Source organism: Strix uralensis, chromosome 4 (assembly GCF_047716275.1).
Source record: "Strix uralensis isolate ZFMK-TIS-50842 chromosome 4, bStrUra1, whole genome shotgun sequence".
Classification (NCBI taxonomy): Eukaryota; Metazoa; Chordata; class Aves; order Strigiformes; family Strigidae; genus Strix; species Strix uralensis.
The window spans coordinates 30,732,182-30,751,819 of NC_133975.1; the positions used below are offsets into that span (position 1 = coordinate 30,732,182).

The 19,638-nt window shown below is 43.8% G+C and overlaps 1 protein-coding gene across 5 annotated transcripts in view; it reads right to left on the reverse strand.

Annotated features, from left to right (window-relative positions):
- LNX1 (ligand of numb-protein X 1) overlaps positions 1–19,638 on the reverse strand; it is a 73,201-nt gene that overhangs the window by 4,103 nt on the left and 49,460 nt on the right. For all 5 annotated transcript variants that reach the window (XM_074866192.1, XM_074866191.1, XM_074866193.1 and 2 more), the window contains 4 exons: positions 17,426–17,797; positions 12,326–12,463; positions 6,366–6,543; positions 4,243–4,468 (listed from right to left, as the gene is read on the reverse strand). In XM_074866192.1, coding sequence (XP_074722293.1) covers positions 4,243–4,468; positions 6,366–6,543; positions 12,326–12,463; positions 17,426–17,797 — 914 coding nt within the window. The remainder of the gene's footprint in view (positions 1–4,242; positions 4,469–6,365; positions 6,544–12,325; positions 12,464–17,425; positions 17,798–19,638) is intronic.

Here is a 19,638-nt window from a genome sequence, read left to right on the forward strand (position 1 = left end):
AAGTGCCACAGAGAGAAAATGAAATCAAGTACTTGCAAATACATCCAAAGGTGCTTAGTGTTTGAGTAGATTACTTCTCTGCTGCAACTAAAGTCCCAGTCTGAGTGTTTTGACCCAGTTAAACTGCCGTAACTCACTAAACTGCAACTGGTCCAAGGAGAATCATCTTCCTCCTTGGAAGAGAGCAGCTTGCAGTCTTCTGCCTCTATCTGTAAATACTCCAAAAGCTGAGGACAAGGAGTAATTTATGTGTGAACTTGCCTGATTCAATATTTGAGGATAAACGGTGTCTAGACACAGGGTACTATCATAAGAAATACTACAACCTTGCATCAGTTACTGATGCACAAGGAATTTAAAAGTGCCTGTTTTCAAGTAGTTAAATGCACAATTCTCTGCTGCTTTTCACGAAGCCTGAGTAGCCTTATGCTCTGGGAATGAAAACCAGGCCAACTTCAGGAGGACTTCAGCAATAAGAGGTATCAAAGCATGACTTCCTCCCCCACCCTATTACAGTAGACAAGGGGCAGTGGAGTAGAGTAATATTTGAGAATTGCTCCCATCAGAGCCCTGCAGCCTGGATGCAGTTAATTTTGGGGAGTTTCTGTCCTAATTCCATGTTTTATGGTCAGTTCTACCCCTGGTTTGCAGAATGACTTTGGCCACCTCCTGTCTTTCTCATCTCACTTTGCAGATGAAGAAAAGCACTCATATGAAGTGCTAATGTTTGTAAATGTTATGACAGGATGATCTATAAAGTATTTTTAAGTGCTAGCAGGGGGAAGGAAATGTGAGGAGAGCAAAGAAAGGAGACCAGAAAAACAAGAAACACCACAGGGCTGGGGAAACACTTTTCACCAGCTGCTCCACATTATTTCTTTTGTGCATGCTTCACAACATTTCCCTCCAACAATAAAGGAGACCTGTCTTCCTCAACAACAAACAATTAAATTAGCTACCCTGAAATAAGCCTTCGAGCGGGAATGCTTGAGGTCCTGCATCACTGTTTCCTCCTGACGCCGAGCCCGCAGCCCCTTCGCTCGTATGCAGGCCAAGTTTTGACAGACGTCAGATGCACATGTGCATCTATTTTATAATCACCACATATTGGATTGTACTACAGAAAGAACAGAGGGGTTGTTTATGTATTATCAAGTCATATACAAGTGACCAAAGCCAATTTTAAGATCTCACAAGGAAAGAGACGAAATTTAAGTGAGATCCACAAATGTTAAATTATGCAAGATGTTTTTTCCAAGGCTTTGAGCTTTAATGCAAGGAGTCAGATAACCTGTCTGGTTCTGCTGCTACCAACTCGATCCAGAAGAATGGTATAATTGCCCGACTCTCCATATTTGTGTCTCTTGTTTGTGCCCATGTCTATAACACGTATGCAGTCCCTGGGAAAGGGGCAAGTTCTGTGCTAGTATGGAGAATTAGGCATTTACAGCATACCAGCCTCAAAAATGAGGAAGGTACATTTAATCATGTAACTAATATTAATGTTAGCCTGTTTTCTACTTCATCAGTGTTTTTGGAACACAGAAGGAAAGACTCTCCTCCCCTCAGTTACCTGAGCATCCCACTCTAAGTCATGATGTCAGGCTGCTTCTGCGCTCCCCACCTTGTTTGCTGTGAACAGATGCTCACACTGCACTGCCATGGCTTGTCTAGAGCCACATCTTTCCCTTCTCAACAGAATTTAAAGAATCCACCATCCAGCCGCCTCTTCTAATCATAACTATTCCTGGACTACCAGTTTTACTGCCTTTTCTATTTGTTCAGTTTTTCTTATGTAGGTGTGCCCTGTCCTGCCCATCTTCCCAAGTACCTTCCATGATCTTGTATAATCATGATTTTGACATTTCTAATTTTCTATCAGCTGTACCAAACGTTCTTAGATTCATGTATGTTGGAGCAGCCCCTCTGGTAAATGGTTTTAATTAAGGTAAGTGAATCTCCACCATCTTGCCCCATAGTTCCACATCAGGCACCTTTGCCAAGATGGACATTTCAGACATCTATTTGTATAGAGAGTAATTTTCTCTAACAGCCTCAAAAACATTGTGAGACTGCTAGCAATACCTCGAGATCTAGAGGGATGGGATCCTTGCCAACAGCAAACTGAAAGCCAGATAACGAAAGGTTAAATGCTCATCCTGGAGCAAAATGAGTTAATGTGATACACATCCTAGTGAGAGAACTTGTTGAAGGGCTTCCAGATGTCTGATGTGGGCCCTGGAGAATCAGTACAAGAGTAAGAGTGTAAGCGCACTCCTGCTAGGGAAGACTGAAGAGTCTGATAATACCTAATGAGCAAACCCAAACCCCATCCTCGTGCACCCCTACTCAACCAAACAGCTACTAATAAGGATGCAGTGCACTTTTGTTATTGTCACGTCTAATCAGTGTTGGTCCCTGTCTTAGTCTGATGTTCAGAGCAGCATACCAACTCAGCATACCAATCCCCCTACTTTTCTTTGGCAGAGAGGGGCGGTGCTGTGCTCTATGCACGGCATTGCAGCTGGGGATAGAGTTACAATGAACTCCTGTCTTCAGCCTTGCTAACACTGGGGCTGATTTTTCTTGAGACCAAAGGGGTGGGAATACTTCATACACACAGCCTTCAGAGGAGGGGGAATAGAGTGAGCTTAGCGACAGCTTTTAAAATGGGAAAAGCATCTTTTCTCCCCAAACTGCAAAGTGGAACTGGCTGACGTGAACACTGAGTGCAAGCCTTCAGTACTGTGGAGCTTTGTCCTTCATCTCCATCACCTTGCTGAGGAAATGGGGACTTCAGGCAACTTTGGGTAGGAGATGATGACCAGTCAGCTCAGGTTTTCTATACAGCACAGCAAAGGTGGGGTTACAGCAGGTGTAGGCAGAGTGCAATTGTTTCAGTCCATCTGACATGGCACCGTGATTGAAGGCAAGACTCAACATTGCAGATTGCAGCACCTGTAACACCTCTAGTCTGCTTGCTGTCTCTCTGCTTGGAGCATTATCCATGATCCAGCACCTTCACAATGCTGCTGGTGAAGCTAAAGGGTGCAGAAGAAGCAAGCAGGAATGAGGACCTCCCTGTTTCTGCCTGTCTGCAGTAAGACTGGGTGAGAAAAGTTCACCATTGTCTGGAGTAGCAAGTTAGGGGCCATCCATTTACTTCTTTTCTTTCAAAGGACATAGTCCTCTCCACTAGAGCAGGAACTTTCATCTGTGGGTGACAGACACACAGCCTGCTTTTTGCTCTTGCAGTGCTTCAGCACATTTACACAGTCATTAGCCTCAGATGAAGCCCCGATACACATCAGGCCCTCCCAGCAGACCTTGCTGCAAGGTCAGTGAGCTCAAAACAGCTCAAGCCAGAAGGAGGGAAAGCATCTAACCTGCTATTTGAGACTGGGAAATGAAGAGGAGTCCTTAAACTGTGCCTCGAGCAAAAGCCCACCTGTTCTGCAGACCATCTTTTCATGCTCTCCCATAAAACAGACACTCTGAGCTGCTGCCAGGGTTAGGAGTATGGGCAAAAGTAACTTGTAAGCTAAATTCTTCATTCCTTAAAATTGAATACCAGTTTCCGCTGTGTGATGCCAGTTTCATGTATTCAGAGATTCATAACATATCCCTATTTAATACTTTACAAAATGCCACTGAAGCTGCAGGTATACACCCTGCACACTGAGTGTGTTTGAGAGAACGACATGCGATGTGGCTTTTATTATGACAACACAGCTGCTTCCTGTGTATGACAAATGTATTTCTTTCAGTCAGGGGTGGGGTTAAAAGAGGTGATTCAGAGATACTGGCCAACTGCATGCACTTTGCAACATCTGGGCAAAGTCAAACAATTCAGCTGGATTTGGCTAAGGAGAAGGGCTGTGCAGCTTGAGAGCTGCAGGAGGGGCAGCTCTGCCTTCTTCAGGGTGCTTGAGCCTAGACCCCAGTTCAGCAAGCTCCTGCATCCCTGCAAGCTTTTCCTTTCACTCCCTAAGTGCCAGATATGTTTTCAAGACTGGAACAATTCAGGATCCTTTCCTCCCTTGCAAGGGGATCTGCGTGTCTATTTTTCCATGTACACATACCCGTTTACAAAAGGGAGGGATTTAGAGTCAAGTCTGCGACAGAGTCTGGATTTAATTAAGATGTCAGTGCAATGAATCAAGCCAAAAGAAAGAATTGCCAAAAAATACAAATCTTTCCTCCCACTCCCCTTCAGCAAGAGGATGCAATCTGAGGACTTACCGTGGCAGCTCCAGCCACATAACCCAGGAAGGTGACCACTCGCTGCTCTCGGAGGTCTGTGTGGCCTCAGGGGGTGGCAGGCGGCCCCGCTCCTCCTGGGCTTCACATGCTCTCATCTCCAGGGCTTTGAGCACCACTGATGAGTTGGTGTTTTTCAGTAGGGCAACAGCCTCGCTCCGGCTGACCCCCGTCAGGTCAATCCCATTCACATTCAGGAGGATGTCACCTGAGACCGATAAAACAGATGATAAAAGACCCTGCAAGTGTCTCCAGGATCCCCTCCCCACCCCCATGAACAAGCCAGTCAAAGCCACAGGCAAGAAATTGTTGCCTGATGAGGCTGTTTGTTAATCCTATCATTTAACATGGATGTGAAGCATATGCTAATAAACATGCCACAGGCATGATGGAAGGGGCCAGATCCCGGCACACAGGAGCACTGCCTGGCTGGATGGAGGCTTTGGTCCTGGTTTCTTGTCGCGTTACATCCTGTATCCAGAGCTGAACAGCACAGCTGGATCCTGCTGTACCAACAAGCTTTGGTACAGACACCTGATGCTAGTCCAGGTCTCTGAAGCCCACTTACAGCTAACAACTTCTGTACTCACCCTGAGCTTGAAACCTAAAAGCTCAAAGGTGGTTTTCTCCCAGCTCTCCCTAAGTTGAGGACTGCCGCTCCAGCTGGCTCCTCATAAAGTTTGCTTTGCAGAATAATGTATTATTATTTTAATGTTAATGCCTCTTTGAATGGCTGCAAGCCAAAACATCTTTCTGTATGCCTTATTTACAATGTAGGCACAGTGGCTTCAGAGAAAAATGCAAAGATGACCTCGATAACTACAGGGAGAACAATAAAGACATCACTAAAGTCATGCAAGTGACCACAGTGCCAAATGCTCCCCTACACTCCACGGCACGCTCCAATGCCAGGGCTTCCCTGCGTGCTCTCTGCGCTTCACCTGCGTGCTCCTCCAGGCAGGGGCTGTGTTTGCTGGCAGTCCAGGCAGTGCGACATGGATGTTAACCTCTTCTTGTGGTCTGTCCCACTGAGACAGAAAACAGCCTAAGGGCTGCTCTAAACCATGGAGGCTTATGGTGCTATCATAACATCACGTATTCATTTGTTTCTAATTTTATCAAATTAACTAGGCTGAATTTTCCATGCTGCCTCACGATGAATATTTTTTGGGAAATGTATCCCACTGAGAGGCAGTCATTTCCCAGCAGGAGGAAAGGGGAAACCTGCTGGTTTGCTCCTGTTGTCATGTTCTTACACGAGTTTTGATGAGCAGCCATAGCTCCCACAAAGGGGAGGTTCCCACGTGTGCCAGTGCCAGGCGCTGCAACCCAAGGCTCGTTGGGCTCAGCTGGAATGCAGCTATTCTGCCCCACTTTTGTGTGCCTTCGCTTCCCTTGCACCCAGGATTTCCCTCCAGCTTCTGAGCAGTGACTAGGCTGAAGAGGAGCATGGGGGAGCTGTGTGGTTGCTGGATGCAGGGTACCGAGGTACTTGACTCTTGGAATGCAACATCCTGAAAAACTGAGATTTTCACTATTCCTCTACTGCCTACCTATTCCCACAAAACCCACTGATAAAATAGGCTCCTCATCTTACTCTAAAGGCTTATTCATGCAGAGTGGGAGAAGCAATTAGTTTTATCACTCTGTTACATCAAGAGCCAGTGTTTCCAGACATGATATTGAACCACAAGGCACTAACATTGTTTCATATATGATGGGAATTCTGCTCCTTTAAATTTCTTTCAAAGTCATGAACGATATGACAAACAAGTACAAAAATTTACATTAAAAACCCACAAAGGTTGCACAATGAGGATTTCGGTAGTTAGGAGATGGTGATGCAAGCTCATTTTCCTGTGAAAAACTATTTTTTTTCCTACCAGAACGTGCCTGCATCCCACTTCATAGAGATGGTTTCTGCTGCATATTATGCCTTTTCTGGTAGCTGACTTAAGGCCCTCTAATCTGACACATTCCAAAATCTATGGGATGGCTGAAGCTGTCAGCTTGTGATGCTCTTTTACTATCCCTCTGTTTTTCAAAGGAAGCCTTTGAACTAAAGCAGGCTTTAACACCCCCCCCCCCCCCCCCCTCCTTTTTACCTGTTTTTATCCTGTTGTCTCTGCTGATAACTCCTCCAGGTTCAACACTTATCACATAGATAGGCAAATCCCATTCCCGGTTAGATGCTCCGCCTGCTACAGTCATTCCCAGAGATTCTGTGTGATCTTTCTGGACAGCCACCACCTTCTCGTGACAGGTGACGGCGTGAAGAGCACTCTGCGATGGAGAAAACAGCAACAACAAACACAGTGGGCATGGGGACCTCCCTGACAGCTTAGGCATTTTCTACTGAAATGAATAATCGTTGAGGGAATACCAAAGCACTTCACAGCCGCCTGCCATGCCTGGCCAGATGGCAGGCCTGATTCTCTCCAGGGATTAGGCATCTGCGGAGTCAGAGCTACCGCCAAGATAATCTGTGCTTTAATAGTTAAAATCAGGCACTGCTCCCACCAAAATCAGAAGTGTTTTAGTGTTGAACTAATAGAAGCAGGTCTTTGAAATGTAAATAAGGAATCTGATTTAAAAAATATATATGTTCTTGTTATTAACATCACTAGTGGTCCTCATATCTTTGACTATCAAGTCACGGTTCTTATCTTGCTGCTTGCAGTCTGAATGTCATCTGTACAGTTAATGAGAAATGGTCCACCCGAGTTAAAGGAATAAAACTCATGGGGACAGATTAGAAGATAGACACTTCATTGCTCTTCCAGATTTCTGTGTTTCTATATAAGTTACTGGTGGGAATACACTTGAAAAATATGTATTTCTGTTCAGGAAAAGAGGACATTTATAAAGAACCAGCAGCTTCCAAGGTGTTTTTCCTAGTGCTTGTGCTTAAAAGGTCTTTTGGGGACAGCCACCTCTACTATCAGAGGACAGTCACCCTCTTATTCCTCCCCCTGAACAGGAAAAGTTACATACACACCACTGGTCATGCAATAACTAGTGTATGAGCAAGGGTGAAACAAACTCACAGGTGGCCTCAGGATGGAGAGGCAACACAAACTCCAACAAAATCTCTGAACCCAATGTCATGTTTACAATGCATCCAGCTCTTACAGAAGAGTTTGAGACACAAGGATGCTTCTCCATAAAATGTGGATTTAAATGCTTTGATTTCCTTAAGTATTTCATAAGCTGACATATTTCATATTTCCTGGCATCAGCTCCTGAAGATCCCAGCCCCTCTTGCAGGAATAGCACCATCCATTCCAGGCTTATATGTAGATATAATAGCATGCTGCTAAATACATTAGAAATGTGTATTAAAAAACCCCAAAACTTCTCATTCACAAGTGTGACCTCACATTTATACTATGCAAAAACAATCTATAAAACTAATTTAAAGCCACATTAACCTCTTCTTAGAAATTCAAGATTCCACAAAGACATTCCATCTCGATTCCTAGACCGGCAACACAGAAAATGAAGCAGCTGAGACCATGGCTGCTCCCGTAGTGACAACGATGGATGAAGGAAGACAGTGCCAAGATGTTTTTATGGGAGTAGGGTGGGCTATATCTTTGTTTTGTGGGTTTTTTAAAGGTATGTTTAGTGGAACTCACTCCAAATCAGTATTTCAGTGATGCAACATTGACCACAAAACCCAGAACCTTTTAGCAGCTTAGCAAAGGATCTCTAGATGCTTGAGCAGAAGAACAATGGCTGCCACAGAGCTCCAGGAATGAAAAAGCAGAGAGCTTAGTGGAAAAGGTCTTCTCTTAGTCACTGGGACAAGAACCAAACTGATATAGCTGTTTGGATATATGGTATCTGATCCACACAAAACACAGGCACTGTGTCAAAGTAATTTGGCTTATGGATTGCAAATGAACCTAAAAATTTCTGAAGGTTTTACAACATTCCCTTTAAAAAAAAATATAAATGTTCTTGTCCAGATAATTTTAACCCTCACCTTTGTCTTTGAGGTGTAAATGTTTTAAACGTAGTAGTTCTATCTTTGTGCAAACTGAACTTAATGTTTCATCCATGTTTGTGCAAAAATGTTGTCCTTTTTACCCTGGGAAGGAATGACTTTCCACCAGGTAAAGGCCACTTCCTGAAGCACGCGAGATGGGGGAATTACTAATTTTCACAAAATGCAGTCTGAAATTTTGTAGCAAAATGTGAAATTGGAATTAGACTTGCAGCTCCAAGTGTTCAGAGCAATCCTTGTTACTTATGCAGTGTCCATCACGTCTCAGGCACCAAAAACATTAGCTGATAAACTGGCTAATGTTCTATTTTTGAGGAATCTGCACAGAGAGAAGCTGATTTTAAAGCAGTGCTTGGTAACAAATTGTCCTGTTACACTTCAATGAAGAATCATAAAAGTACTGGTACTTGTAGGCTCAACCATGTAGGACTAGATTTCCTTTGAAGCTACTCTTCCACATGTCATTTTTTACATGGTTGCAGATAGAAAGGAATTGGGGTGACTTGGCTGAGTCGAAGGCAGTGATGAAAGGAAAGTAAAGCCTTTTTTAGTAAACACACGTAGAGCTTTCTTGGAGGTACAACTGATAATGAGTAAACCAGTCAAAAGGCAATGTTTATCAGTGACTGCATTTCAATACATTCTCTTCTAAACAATTGTCATTCTCTGTCATTCTGAAGTGACCTCAGAGGTCAGAAGAAGAAAAACATAACAGTTCATCTCCTCTTCTTTTTAATTTTTTTCTTTTCTGTATATTTACTGGAAAATAAATATTTACAGCAGATTATCACAACATCAAAGCCATGACACGTGTCTTGCAGGCAAAAGATGTAGCTGTGTCTGTTTGGAAAATGTACTTCACCTGAAGGTTAACCTGCTCATACGGTCAGAAAACATTGCCTGCTCAAGCAACAGAGTGAAATATTTCTTTTAGGTACTAGACAACTTGTTAGAAAGGAGTAAGAAAACAGTTCCAATTAAAAACAAGTGCTATTTAATCAATGGCAAAGCTCCCACTGACTTCAAAGAAATCAAATCTGTCCTGTTTATGCATTACAGCCTGGCTTAACAACCTCGGCTGCACAAGAAAGTGTTTCTGACATCTTCTCTTTTCTGAATCCAGGCAGCCACCAGAACATTTTGAGCTGTGCCTCCCCTATCTCTGTACACAGGAAATCAGCTCAGTGAGAGCCAGTGCAGGACCAATCGCCCGGCACACCATACACCCGGCATCGCTGCCGCCAGGGAAGGACGTGGTCACTACAGACTGTCCTCCTTGTTCTCCAGCGCCTTGTTGGCTGCATGGCTGATTGCCATCGGCATTGGCCTGAAAGAGAGCCGCCTCCTCTCACTTTCCAGATGGAGGCAGGCTGTCATGAGGACAACAGCTTGGCCAAAAGTGATTCCTGAGCCATTGTAAGAGCAAGATGGTTGCTGGAAGCTACAGTTTATTTTTGGTGCTGAATACAGCCAAGGCTTGAGAGCAGCCCACATTTACATGCATGCTCTACAGCAAGAGCTGCTTCCCTCAAAGAGAGCATTCCTGACCTGCTAATATCACTTCCTATAGTAAGCTCAGGGGGCAAAAAATGCCTTAAAATTAATCAGAATTCAAGTCAGTTAGCAATCTCTCTATCAATTGTACATAATAAAGCAATCCCACTGATGGCAGCAGGTAGCACATTCATCAAACCACATGCACATAGGAAACTCCCTTGGCAGTAAAGTCCAGCCAACAGGCATTGCCTTGGTTTTGAGCAGGATCGTGCACTGTGTTAGGACACTGTACAGGCCCCAGGCTTGCAAGCATTACTGCTGCAATGATGTCTATTTAAAAACAAACATTTCAAGTCTGCCAAAGCCTAGAGTTTAAAGATCTCGAATTGCAAATGATGTTCAGTTAAACCTTCAGCAAAAAAGCATTAGAAATTCGAACTGACACACTCATATCCTATAAAAGGGCAAATAACACTCCAGTAACGATTGTATCAAACCAAAAGCCCACAGCGCCTGAAGCTCATTGTGTCCACCAGCTGTACTGATCTCCTGATCTATTGCCAGAGCATTTTCTCCAATATAAGCCCTTAACTGCACACACACAAAGCTAAAGTGAGCTAGGAACAGTTCAGAATTTTCTTTTCTTGGCCATCATCTTCCCTGGAAAGTGCCTAAATGGTGGTACTGGACAGAAGGCCACTGCAGCACATCAACTCATGTGCTTATGTAGCACCCATCTCTTGTGGCAAACTGGAAATCTCCCTAAAAGCCATGACATATCCAACAAAAGGCAATTCATTAGTCTTTAAAGGACTGCTGCAAGGTCAACATTGGTCCTTCAATCTCACAGCTACCCAAAATAATGTTGGATTAGCCAAGAATTCCCATCTAACACCTCTCTGCACAAGAAGAGAAAATGAGGATCTAGGGCAGTTTATGGAAGACAAGACACGTTCCCAAATAATCCCATGTGGTATCAATTAATCAGATCAACATGGTAGAGCTAGCAGGTGCTCAGAGCTTCACTTGAAATCCTACAGTAGCAACACAAGCTAATTGCTGTCCTACACATATCTCCCTAAGGAAATCATTACTTCATTAGGAAGTAATGCCTTGCAGATGCATGATTAGTTGGGTACTATATGCTACTAGGTAGTAGCTATCAAGCATTGACTTTGTTCTCTGGTTTAACTCCTGCTGATGCAGTTGCACCTAACAAGGGTTGTGATTGTGACTTTGTAGAAACCAAAAACTAAAAATAGATAGACACTAGTATATTTTTTTACACATAAAAACACTGAATAATGTTGTTTAAAAAAAAAGAAAAACTGCAAAAAAATGGGTATCTTTAAGCATTTGTAAAATGCAGAGCTAGGCTTGTCTCCTGGCTGACAGCTGTGCACCCCATCTGACAGCTGGTTCAGTTCAAAGGCCCCTTTAAGGACACATCTGGCTGCCCATCAGGCAGGATGGATTTAAACCAGCCCTGCCTATCCACCTCCTTGATGCACTCCTGGCATGGGTGGTCAGGGGACCAGCTCACAAGGGTTTGCATAAGTGATGACACTCAGAGCGATTAGCGTAAATTAGCCAGGCACCTGACTTTGAATTTACTGAAACAAACAAATTCAGCTCCTGCAAGGATGTGCCTTCTTCAGTCTATAGTATAAAGAATAACATTGAGTAAACTCAGAAAAACGTATTTTCAAAGCTCTTGCTGCATTGGTTTCTGCTTTAAAACCTCATATATTTGACCATGACAGTCTCTCTGCCTTATGCAGAGAGCATATTGCAAGTCCAAATATACTAAACAGACGATGTAACTGGGCACAGAGGAGCAGCTGGAGGGACAGTTTGGTAACCAGAGCCGTATGTGGGTGAGATGGTTGCTCTGTGCTGGGTGACCCTGGGTCAGGTCTGGCCATGCTGCATATTGCCAGCCCTCACAGTCCCCATCCTGTGCAAGCGTCGGGTGCTGCCAGAGCAGAACCAACACATTTTGGATCCAAAGCTCCACAGAAAGGCAGCATGCTCACAGTGGCCATGGAGACCGCAGCAGCCATCTGCTGCCGAACTGCCAGCTGGGTCAGAGCATGGGTATTTCAAGAAATGATCAACAGACTAATAACTACCATAATTTTCAAGCAGCTTGTACGAATCTCTCAGGCCAGTGTATGAAAGCTTTTTGCCTGAAGAGTTTACTCCAGATGGAGAAACTTCAGATAAGTCCCTCACTTCTGTTGGAGCGCATTGCCCTGTGCTGGCTCACACCACCGACAGGGTCTGCACCCATGGCCGGGATGCTGTGTGCACATCAGCCCCCTGCCCCACCACTGCTCTTTGCCTTCTCCTTCCCTCCTTACTCCAGACACAGTCATGGCACAAACAATGTGTAAATAATGAGGAGTACAGATTTTACGTTTCCATTGCAAAATAAGACATGCTTCCTCTGGTGACAGAAACCAGAGATAGCAGCCCAAGACGCTAACATACCAGCTGCCCTCCCAGTCCCCTGTCCCATGGACAGCAGAGAAACCAAACAAGTGCTCATGCCCTCACCTTGCCAGGGTTGTTTCTCTTGGCAGGACAGTGCTGGGGGCTGCCACTGCTGTAACTCCAGCCTGTCTCCTGCAAGATGTCGGGGGTCTGCTGCCTGGTCTGTCGCCACACGATGAAGTGAACCTGCTTCTCGCTGGCCTGTAGGAGGAGGTACAGTGTGAATCCCATCACCCTTGCACAATAAAGCCCTGCACTTCAGCCCCAGAGGATTCACAAGATGTGTGTCCCATTTAAGCATGGCTTGGATTTCCCACTAACATAATTGCAATGACAGAAAGCAGTTGCATCAGTTCAATAAAGTCCATAAAAATTTATTGCCAGCTACTTAATACTTCTCTTGAAAATTTGGTTCTAACTCTGAGAAACCCTTCCTATCTGCCCTAAATTTGGCTGGAAGCAGTGATCCACCACAGTGCATGCTGATCAGCTCTTGCACATGCCTGCATACACCACTTCAGACAACCAGGACTGCTGTTGCCAGACGGGAACTCTGAAAAAGATGCAATTAACCCCTTAATGAGGAATGAGCTCAAGCTTTAGCTGGTAAAAGTGGAGAATAAATGATGTAACTGAGTCCACCTGCATGCAACGAGCATGAAAAAAGTAAGGCAGCTTAAAGAAAGGGATGTGCGACCATTTTGAGAAGTCCTATTGCATTAGAGCACAGAGAGGGAGGACACAAGCATGCGCACATAGTGGAGTTTAGGATGGCAAACTAGCCCAAATTCTCACTCTAGGAACGGGAATTGCAAAAACAATTAACCCAAAATAAGATCAAAATGCTTCTGTGCCTTTTTTCACAATGCAGTCATATTATGTGCCTGAGAAATGTTGCAGAGCTTCTACTGGGTTATGTTTGTTCATTATTTTTAAGGTGTTTTGTGTGTGCCTGATATTAGTGTTATTAAATCTGTGTACAGGTGATTTTTTTTCTGTCTTATTTAATCAGCACTGTTTTGCAAGAAGCAAATGGCTTTATTCTTCCCTCAGTAAGGCTCGTATGAATCTGTTCAAGACAAGAGTGATGCAAAGATGGAGCTGAGAGGGGGTAGGGTTTAGCTAGGTAAATCATAGACGGCTGCTATAAGGACAAACAAAACATACTGAACTGAAGTGTAGAAATAGCCTCAATGCTATAGAAGCATACTCAGAAGATAGAAAAAATTAATCCTCTAATCTCCTTCTCTCCAGGCTAAAGACCCTGGTGCTGTGGCAGGCAAGGAGGGGCTCTTAAGGGCCAGAGGGACTCCTGCCTGCTTGCTCGCAGGTTATTACCGAGGAACTGCTCAGTATCTAACATGCAGCCCTCCCTGCAAGCTGGGGCTGCAGTAGCAATGCATGTTGGTACCACAGTCCTGGGGGCATTGGACTTCCAGCCTTGCTTGCTGGCACACTGATGTGCCCTGCTTACTGGGGAGAAGCTCCAGGGAAAGCTGGCGTTGAACAAGCAGCTGGAAACCAAACCCAGATCCAGTTGCGCTATTGAAATCAAATCTCCCACAGACAATTAACAGAAGCCAGAGGAGGCCCTTGGGATTTTTGTTTTTATAGTTTGGTTTGTCTTTTCTGGAGCTGGATTCAACAGTAGTAGCTGAGAGTTAAAAAATGCTTTTGAAAAATGTCACCATAGTTCAAAAAAAGCAACCTACTTCTCCTAAACCTCCAGCTTCAAGTCTGAAATCTGCATGCTCAGGTTGTGTTATTTCCAAGGAAGGTGATATCTCAGTAAAAATGTGCATTTCTTTATTACTTTCCCAATATCTTGGAGGATGTTAGTTTTTTCACCAGCAACTCAAACATCCACAGATTTGTAACATACCATTTGGTACACGAACACATATTTCAAAATAACTTTCTAGGTATTTTTACCAGGTCTGTTTTTATGGAATATTAATTCCTGGACTCTGGAACTCTGCTGGTAACCAAAAGTAGAACGCTTATATCTCAGGAGAAAGGAAACCACCCTCATCCCTAGTTTGTAATATGATAGAGATGGAACAGAACAATACAAAACTAAACCTCCTAAGGGCATATGGACCCATGAAAATCCATTTTTTGCTAAAACAAACAACTTTAACTTACGCAACTTCTTTTAAAAATTCATCTGCTGCCACATGGTTAGTCTCGAAGTTGGTTATTTAGAGGAAGGTTGTAAATGTGATTAATTCTTTGTAGAATGACTAGCAAAAGTTCAATGAGAGTCTCTACTGCAATATCACATTTGTCTTCAGATCAGTCAAGCTGAGTAATTTCTCAGAAGTGTGGAGTGTTTTAAAAAGTTATCCAAACAACAAGACCAGCTTTTGTATTTATGTACTTCCATATAAAAACCCATTAACATTTCTACTGATCAGAATATTAATTACTGCTTCATTCTGATCACTCTCTCCCTCTTACTTGTTTTTCCCACAATTCCTTATCTCTTTTTTATGCTGAAGAAAGAATTAAAGAAATGAGGTTGGCTTTGAGACTGAATGCAAGTAATAGCTGAAACAATCTACTAGAATCAAAATTTGTGTTACAGCCAAAGCAAATCAAGCAGGGAGGCAGAGACACGATGGCAACTTCTGAGCATCTAGTAGGCAATTGTGTCTTAAAAAAAGGCAACAGTTTTGCTCTCAGCAGAAGCTGCCCCATCTCTGGCAGGGATGATGGAGCATGAATGCACTCCACACCATGACCTGCTTTCTGCTGGTAGTGGTTGTCGTGATAGAGAGGGGGTCATGTGTCTGTCGCAGCTGCTTCCAATGGCAGGGGAAAGAGGGAGAGAGGAGGGCAAACATCTGGGGGCAGTAAAGTCTGGCTCAACCCATGCAGCTCAGCTTGATGTGCTCACACGAGTACACACTGATCTGTTACCTTGTTCCTTTTCTTGTCACTCCCATGGAAAACAGATGTGGAATGTCACGTTATTTAGATTAAAAGTGCCACATCTGACACAAGGCCATGACTAAAGATGACACAGAAAATGGGAAGCAGCAGACTCCCAAGTGTTACAACGTGTGCACGTTCCTAATTAGCACTTACGCGTTTTCTTCATTTCAGTTCTTGTGACTGAGCTTATAAACAGCCAGACACCTAATCTACTGATTAACAACTGCTTCACATATGCTAATCTATAATTGCTAAAGGCCTGAAGAATCAGATTCGTCTCAATTTTTCATTATTTAGAAGTCAAAACCAATCAGATTCCACAGAAATCTGATGTTCTCCCAGCTGTGCTTGGCCTAACAAGCCACCACTACCTTTTAGCAAATGTTAGTTCTGCTTTTAAAGACACCGAAGGTGTATTTGAAGCTTGCATCACCATTAATTTGAAGACCTCAGTGTACTGTGAGTGACATACACTGAGGTCTCAACAGGCAGGATACTGTTGAGAAATCAGAGGACACAGTGAAACATCCCTTCGTGTAAGAAGTAAATGCAAAACACTTGCGGCCTCAGTATAATGGTTTTTCTCTGGCATAACATGGAAACAGGAAAGGCAAATGATAATTGATGAAAAACATGACAAAAAAGACACAGGTTCTGGGAATTTTGCGTTAGACAAACGTGATTCACAGAGCTCACATCAATGCAATGTAATCCCGGCTATTTGGAAACCTGAGTCTCCTCTTTGATGGGCATGTTGTTTAAATTCCCAGGGACTGGTGTGCATTTCAAGCATTATTATAAATAACATCCACTCTTTGGAACCCAGTAAGAGCTTTAGTTGCATTTTTAAACACTTCTGTGTGAATGGTCTCATTAGTCATTTTTTCCATTTCATCTCTAGGCTGCATGTGTTTTTTGCTTATGAAGCACTGTTGCCTTGTTTTGTAGCCATAAAGAACTGTTCCAAGAATACCAATTTTTTAGAAAGGTTTTCATTCCAGACTTGTTCCCCTCAGAGAATTTAAGCCTCCTCCTGCCACCGCCTTCTGCTCCCAGTTAGTGAGCTACATAAAGTAATCCAGAAAGATGCTGGACCAGAATTTCAGCAACTGGCGTTATGTAAGGGGATGTCGTTTTCTTTACCTATGTTATAAACCTCTCAATAAAAGTTGGCTACAGCTAACTGTGAACCTATGCTAAAGGAGGACTCTTCCATAAAATGCCTGGATTCTAATGCTTCTTTCAGTCCAGCTCATGTTACCCTGATTATACCTGTCGGAAAGGGGAAGCAGCCAGCCTGATTTGACACCTTTTTGTTGAAGCACATGAAATTCTTCAGTATGTGAACACTCTGTATGTCTCCAAATGAAATGTAAAATTGCACAAGTATATAAACTGCTATAAATATGAAATAAAAGCAACGAAAGATTCTTGACTTCATTTTTTACATTGAATTTTCTAAAAATGTAGGCTGTAAAGAAAGAAAACAAATGAAATTGGTTCTGGAGGGCAGAAGCTGACTGATTTTGTAGCTGAGAAAGGCACAGTTGTTTCTTTTCTGACAGTTTTGTGGTAAGACTGTTTAGTGCATTGCAGAGGCACCCCCTTAGTTCTCCACATGAGTCTAAATAGAGATTTATAAAAACTACAGCTACAGATACATTTTTTACAAAACATCTGGATTTCCATATGCTGGATTTAGGTAAGAAATATCTACAAGTACCTTCAGTTGTAAAACACACCCATGGGAAATCACTGAGTCTGGGAGGATGATGTTCATCCTGAAATGTGCAGTCCATTGCCTTAGGCTGCTCTGGTTTGCTCCAGGGCTGCACCAGGGAGCACTGTGGCTCCTTCTGAGCTGGTGGAGTCAGGACCCAGCTGGATCCAGTGCTCCCAGGGTGCAGGCTGGTCTGCCTTTTGACAAATGACATCACTCTTTGATGGTGTACAGAGTATATGGATGTTTACATTGATCTGTATATTACAAAGCCTGGTGGTAGCAGGTATCACTGTGACAGTCTATGCCCATATTCCACCCTTGTACTCACAGTGAAACCAAGAAGCTTTTAGAGGTATAAATTCCCATCTGAACTTGGCACATCTCCTTCCCTCCCCAAAATAAACACAAATTAAGTTTGGCCCCTGCTTTGTAATGGACAGTGAAAATACAATGCTTGGTTTTTGCAAAGTTCAGAAACCAGGGTCAAAGTGGTGGTGACAAACCTGTATCAGCTGGGCTGCACTCTCTGGACTGCCGTACCGATGGTCGTGCCCATTGATGGCCAACACCCGGTCATTCTCTTGAAGTTGTCCATCACGGGCAGCCACGCCACCTTCCAGCAAGTTGAAGATAAATACCCCCGGTTCATCAGCTTTGCGGACCAGCTTTATTCCCAGTTGCTCATCTGGACTGCTTTTGTTTAGCACAACATGGAAACTGTCGTCCCTATTGCAGTGAGCATCAAGGGAAAGTCCGCTGTTTCGGCATCGGTACCTCTGCTCTCGGAGGACTGTCAGTCGGAGCACATGGCAGGGTTGCTTCAAGATTGACAGGGCGTAGTTGTGAGGCACATGTTTGATGTCCATGCCATTTACCTGGGAGAGAGAAGCATAAATCAACAGCAGAAAGACTGTCTAATCTGAATTGTCACTGGAGATGGCAGATCTATTTACACAGATGTCTTCATACAAAGTGACGTGTGCTATTTCAAACTGTGTCATGCAGGAGGCCAAGTTTGCGGTGTAGAACAGTCTTCCCCCCAAGGAAAGGATGCGCTGTACAGACACTTTCTGCCTTTTTTTTTTCCCCCTTTCTCCCTGATAGTCTCCAGACATACATGTTATTTTTCAGCTTTATTATTGCTCTTTCCCAAGCTCCAATATCTTTTCATATATCTTAGTTTTATTCCACTAGCTTCTGATTTCAAATCGCCTTGCCAGCCTTTCCTTTCACTCCCACTACTTTCCTGCTGTTTTTCTTCTTCATTATCTCTCAGCTGTTCTAGGTACAGTAAAAATATGTTCCCCACTAATGAATCTCTAATTAAAATGAAGAAAAGAGCCTCAGGTAGAAGTTTAAATGCCCTGGATATTTACTAGCAATTATGCTGATATACCACACCAGATAATCAGACTTTTTCTGTTTCTCAGTGTTTTCCATGTAAGATTTAAATCAGATGGTGGTAAAACTGCATAACTGCCACTTCTTTAATTTGGCTGGGGAAAAGAAAGATTAAAAAAAGAGTTTCCAGGCAATCCTGTCATGTCCGTGTGTGTAAGAGTGACTAGGCATTGCACTTTATCACTGCTAAATGAAAACCAGTTGCAAGGTTGTAATTCATTGTTGGCTGGAAAACCCGAATCAGACAAGTTATTTCCATGTAGTTTTACATCGCACAGGTCGAACCATTTAAATATTAAGAAATGTCTCCAAACTGCACAGAAATGTTCCCCAGCATGGACAAAAGCAGTCGACTGAGGTTTGATTTTGCAGACTGCCTGTGTGGTCACGACAGGGCGGTCCCCACTGTGGTCTGACAGGGCACTGCACCCCTAGAGACACAGCTCAACTAACTTTAAGTTGGCAGCTTGGGTAGCATGAATGGCATGAGCTGCACCAGCATGGGACTGAAATCGCTGGGAATCCTTGATAAATCCCCGGGCAGTCAGCCACGGCCAGGGAGAGCTGAGCTGGGCCCATTCATGTTGCAGTCACAGCTTCCCACTGCAGTTTGGATGTGCTCTGCAGGAACAGTTTTGTCTCAGTGGTGCCATTAACTCTGCCGCTGCATGCTGGCACTAGGACAAAAACATCCCCAAAATGCACGGCCAGGTGACACTCATCCAGCTGCTGCCTAGAACCACAATCCAGAGGCATGTTTAAACAGTGCCAGAGCAAAGTATGCCCACATCATGATCCTGAGAAATCCCTTTGGCTACGGTCTCTCAGACATGAAGCAGAAAGCATGTCACAAGCCTGGCATGCCTCAAGTGTCCTCATCTACCACTGGGGTCAGCAAAATCTAGAAAAGCATGGTGGCTTACAGGTGGTGCTCTGAATTTCAAATGATTTTGAAGTATCCTTAATGATTACTCACATTGAATATGTAGTAGAAGTTGTTAATAGGGCTGGGAGAACTCTTCACTAATCCTACCAGCCAGACATGCCAGAGCAGGCAGTAAGATGGGCATCCAGAGTCCCACCTGGAAGGTGACCCTGAGATATGCATGGCAGACCTTGTGGTCCACCCCACTTCCAGCTGCTATAGCCTTATCCCAGCTAATGCCACGCTGGTTACTCTGGGTAACAGCACCAGTCTATCCGTGGCAGCATGGCCCACAGTGAACAGAATCACAGAATCATCTAGGTTGGAAAAGACCTTGAAGATCATCTGGTCCAACCATTAACCTAACACTGACCATTCTCAACTACACCA